The 4,669-nt window shown below is 49.7% G+C and overlaps 2 protein-coding genes across 2 annotated transcripts in view; one reads left to right on the forward strand and one right to left on the reverse strand.

The window, feature by feature from the left end:
- The window catches only part of LOC125482989 (SCO-spondin-like), a 30,801-nt gene extending 28,051 nt beyond the window's left edge, over positions 1 to 2,750 (reverse strand). The window contains exon 1 of the mRNA XM_048596201.1: positions 2,708 to 2,750. Within this exon, the coding sequence (XP_048452158.1) occupies positions 2,708 to 2,750 (43 nt within the window). The remainder of the gene's footprint in view (positions 1 to 2,707) is intronic.
- A 1,221-nt stretch (positions 2,751 to 3,971) lies between these two features.
- Positions 3,972 to 4,669, forward strand: part of LOC109923120 (SCO-spondin-like) — a 154,888-nt gene continuing 154,190 nt past the window's right edge. Inside the window, exon 1 of the mRNA XM_048596202.1 lies at positions 3,972 to 4,223. Within this exon, the coding sequence (XP_048452159.1) occupies positions 3,972 to 4,223 (252 nt within the window). The remainder of the gene's footprint in view (positions 4,224 to 4,669) is intronic.

Genomic DNA, 4,669 nt, shown 5'->3' on the forward strand with positions numbered 1-4,669 from the left:
ATACCACCCCCCCAGCCAACCCCCTCCCCAATCAGCCCCCCCACCGCAGCTCCCCCCCCACTACCCAAACCCCCACCCTATCCAAACCCCCTCGCTAACCAAACCCCCTCGCTAACCAAACCCCCGCACTAACCAAACCCCCGCATTAACCAAACCCCCTCACTAAACACACCCCTGCACTAACCAAATCCCCGAGTCTCTGTTCCGTTCCAGCTGCACTCAGTGTGTCACTGAAACTGGGACTCTCCGTATCCCCATGGGGACTGTATGTTTCAGATAATCTGCAAGTGAATGTTCGAGTTGTGCGGTGAAGTTGCTGATCCTCTTTTGGAATTTCTCCTGCTGTTAGGGTGACAGTTGATGTTTGATTTGAGCAGAGATGGGTGTTGGGATCTTACTGTTCTTCTCTGGGTGTGTACAGGTGTGACACAGGTGGTGACTGTGAGTGCTTATGTACAGCCATTGCGACCTACACTGAAGAATGTAACAAGAGGGGAGTCTACATCCGCTGGCGATCACAAGACCTCTGTCGTATGTACCCAGCTCAGCTCCTCAGGCTTTGTATCATTTGGTGTCAGTGTGAGTGTGCCTCTGGCAGAGCCATAGCCTCTGTCTCTGTGAGTGTGGGAATGTAGGGATAGTGGGAATCTGTTCTGCTGTATTCCACCTCACCCTGGTTGAACAATTCTCTAGCATCCCTTACATCCCAGAAATCAATCCATCACAGCCTGGTGTGATCCCATGGAACCACAGATTCCAAATCCCTGGGTTTGGGCTGTGGGATACCAGACTTGATTCCAACATTGTGTCCTCACCTCACTCTGATTGACCCAGACAATGAGGCTCTGCCCTCTTCTTCGCACTGACCAATCAACACCTTTGTTCAGCTTCAATCATCTTCTCCCATGATGGATCAGCCTTTCTCATCGAGGAGAACGAGTGCAGAGAGAGAGAGAGAAAACACATTTACTCAAATCTCATCATTCAGGCACTGCACTTGGTGTGGGTTCCAGGAGAAGGTAGGTCTGGGAGACACTCGGGTCTCTGTTAGGATGATCTGATAGTCTCTTTCTCTCTCTCTCTGTTGGGGTTGTGGTTTTGAGGGGAGTGGAGTGATTTTTTGGGGTTTGTTGGGTTCTGAGTTGCTCTGATTGTATGTGTCTCTCTATCTGTTGGGCAGCAATGCAGTGCGAGAAGGGACAAGTATATGAGGCCTGTGGTTCTACATGTCCACAAACTTGCTCTGACCTCAGGGGGGGTCCAAAAGCTCGCTGCCCCTCGCTGTCCTGTGTTGAGGGTTGTTTCTGCCCAGAGGGGACTGTCTGTCAAGGTAAGTAACATTGTGACAAACAGGAGCCTGCTTAACTGAGGGGGTGGCATCCTGACTTTTAGCTGTAATTCCTCCAATACTAAAGTACAAAGTCCCATTAACCTCCTTTTAATTACATGCTGCCCGTCCATCCTAACCTACCTCCCATTGCACCTCCAAACTTTGCAGCCTTTCTCTGTTGAAACACTCAGCTTTATTATTCTTGTGAAAGTGAACAACTTCACAACTGCATCTGTGTTAATCCTCTTCACAATATACTTTCCCATTGAGCTTTATGTCCTTTGTAAATGTAACCACTAAGTTTTGCTACGATCAATGTCATTGGTGTAAATTGTAAAAAGTTCAAGGTCCAGCACAAATACCACAACCAAAATGTGACAACCTGCCAATCAAAGATCCACATTTTCATCCTCTCTGTTTTCCACCAGCCGGCCTGTCTTCTATCCACGCTAATAAGTTACCCCCAACACCACAAACTCCTTCTTTGCACAAGAACGTTTTACATGGCACCTTGTGAAATTCTGCCTGGAAATCCAAGAACATGTACCCATTTACCCACAGCTCATTACTCCTTCAGAAACAGCCAATAAATTAGTTGGTCCTCCTTTCATAAAACCAGGCTGACTCTTCCCAATCAACTGGGACTGTTCTAAATGGCTAGACTTCACCTCCTTAATGACTAATAAGTAATTCATAACTAACTGGCCCTTTCTTCATTTCTGTCTTACCCCCTTCCTTTGATTACATCCGGTTCACCATGATCAGATCCCCTTTTCTGTCACGTAATTTGTAGCTGAGAGGAATGTATATTTGTTATGAATGATTTAAAACCCCTCAGAATCACAGAACATAAAAGAGTACAGCACAGGAACAGGCCCCTCGGCTCACCATGATGCTATACCAACCTAATCCCACCTGCCTGTGTATGGACCATATCCATCCATTTCCTTCCTGTTCATGTAGAGTCATGAGTACAGAAGGGACCCTTTGGCCCATTGAGTTTGTACCTCTAAAGCTAAACTAAATCTACACTAATCCTACTTTTTACTGCACTAGGTACGTAGACTTGAATGTTATGACACGTCAAGTGTCCATCCAAATACTCTTTAAAAGTTGTGAGTTTACTGCCCCAACTCCCCTCCCAGGCAGTGCATTCCAGAGCCCCACCAACCTCTGGGTGACAAAGGATTCCTAGTATTCCTTCCAGACTTTCTGCTTAGCCCTTAAAATTAGCCCTTTTGTTATCGACTCTTCAACTCAGGGAAACAGCTGTTTCCTCTCCATCCTGTCCATGCCCCTCATTATCTTACACACCACTATCAGGTCACCAGCACCCCCCCGACCCTCTCTGCTCTAAAGAAAACAACCCGAGCTTACCCAGCCTCTCTTCATCGCTGGATCGCTTCACCTGAGGCAACATCCTGGTGAATATCCCTCTGCACCCTCTCCAGTGTAATCACATCCTCCCCATAGTGTGGGGACCCGAACAGTACTCCAGCTGTGGCCTAACCAAAGTCCTGTACAGCTCCAACATAACCACCCTGCTCTTATAAACTATGCCACAACTGATAAAGACAAGTGTCCCCTATGCCTTCTTAACTAACCTGGACAAACAGCCCAAGATCCTTCTGTTCCTCTGAGCTTCCTCGTGTAAATATGAGCCATTACTAAACATCACATCTTTTTGGACATTTTAATGCTACACTGTACCTGCCATTTCCTCTCGTTCCCATGTAGATCCCTTGTTTAGATTTCAAACTTCAACTTTAGAAAGGATCGAGATTTCTTTTAAACTTCATGAAAAATTCTACCTGATCACTATTCCACACCATGCATGCTCTGTGCCCTACACTGACCTCTACCTGCAACGTCTCAGCAATACTCCCATTGAAATAATTCCAGGTTTCTCCCGATACAGATTCGGGATGTATTGAGCCCTCGGAATGTACCTGTCTCTGGGGAGATGCCGAGTTTCCAGTGGGAACCGTGGTTACTGAGGACTGTCAAAACTGGTGAGCAATTGTGAGAATCAATGCCCCCTAATCATCAACACAGGGCACAATATGCCACACTGTTAGTGAACTCAGAGTAAAATGTGGGGGTGGGGCAGGTTCACTCGAGGGGTTAGGGTCTGGAATGTACTGTCTGAGAGTGTGGGGGAGGCAGGTTCACTCGAGGGGTTAGGGTCTGGAATGTACTGTCTGAGGGTGTGGGGGAGGGAGGGTCACTCGAGGGGTTAGGGTCTGGAATGAACTGTCTGAGAATGTGGGGGAGGGAGGGTCACTCGAGGGGTTAGGGTCTGGAATGTACTGTCTGAGGGTGTCGAGGGGGCAGGTTCACTCGAGGACTGTGAAGAGTAAATAGTATAAAAGTTGAGTGTGGAGGCTCGGGGTAAGGTTGTGGAGTGGCACGGGGTGACCTGCTCCTTTTTAGAGCGAGTATTGATAGATGGGCTGAGCGGTACGTTGTGAGCTGATGTGATGGTCTGTGCCTCCCTGCAGTACGTGTCGTGAGGGCCATTGGGTGTGCAGTGGTCAGCCCTGTGTCCAGGCCAGCCCATGCCTCCAGTCGGAATTTGCCTGTCACAGTGGGCGCTGTATCCCAAAGGTGTGGGTCTGTGATAATGAAGACGATTGTGGAGATGGCTCTGACGAATTCTGTGTGCCTACATGTGAGCCACAGCATTTCCAATGTGCCAACGGCCAGTGTGTGCCAGGGAGTGACCGCTGTAATGGCCGTGCAGACTGCAGTGACCGCTCGGACGAGAGGGAGTGTCCGACTCTGGCCTGCACTCAGGATGAGTTCCGCTGCAGGAATGGACGGTGCATCCTCAAGCAACAAGTGTGTGATGGCAAACTGGACTGTGGCCTATCTGACCACACAGACGAGACAGGTACAGGGAGGGGCGAGTGTGTGGGAGGGAGAGGGAGAGAGATGGGGGAGGGGGAGAAGAAAAGAGGGAGGGGAAGGAGGGATGGTGACAACAAGGGTAAGGGACAGAAGGGCTGTGAGGGAGAGTAGGGGAGGAGTGAGGGAATAAGAGGGAGAGGGAATGGGACAGAATGACAGAGGAGGGAGAGAGGGACAATGAGGGAGAGGGAGGGAGAGAGGGACAATGAGGGAGAGGGAGAGGGAGGGAGAGAGGGACAATGAGGGAGAGGGAGAGGGAGGGAGAGAGGGACAATGAGGGAGAGGGAGAGGGAGGGAGAGAGGGACAATGAGGGAGAGGGAGAGGGAGGGAGAGAGGGACAATGAGGGAGAGGGAGAGGGAGGGAGAGAGGGACAATGAGGGAGAGGGAGAGGGAGGGAGAGAGGGACAATGAGGGAGAGGGAGAGGGA

The sequence above is a fragment of the Rhincodon typus genome, chromosome 4 (genome assembly GCF_021869965.1).
Source record: "Rhincodon typus isolate 14 chromosome 4, sRhiTyp1.1, whole genome shotgun sequence".
In the NCBI taxonomy this organism is placed as follows: Eukaryota; Metazoa; Chordata; class Chondrichthyes; order Orectolobiformes; family Rhincodontidae; genus Rhincodon; species Rhincodon typus.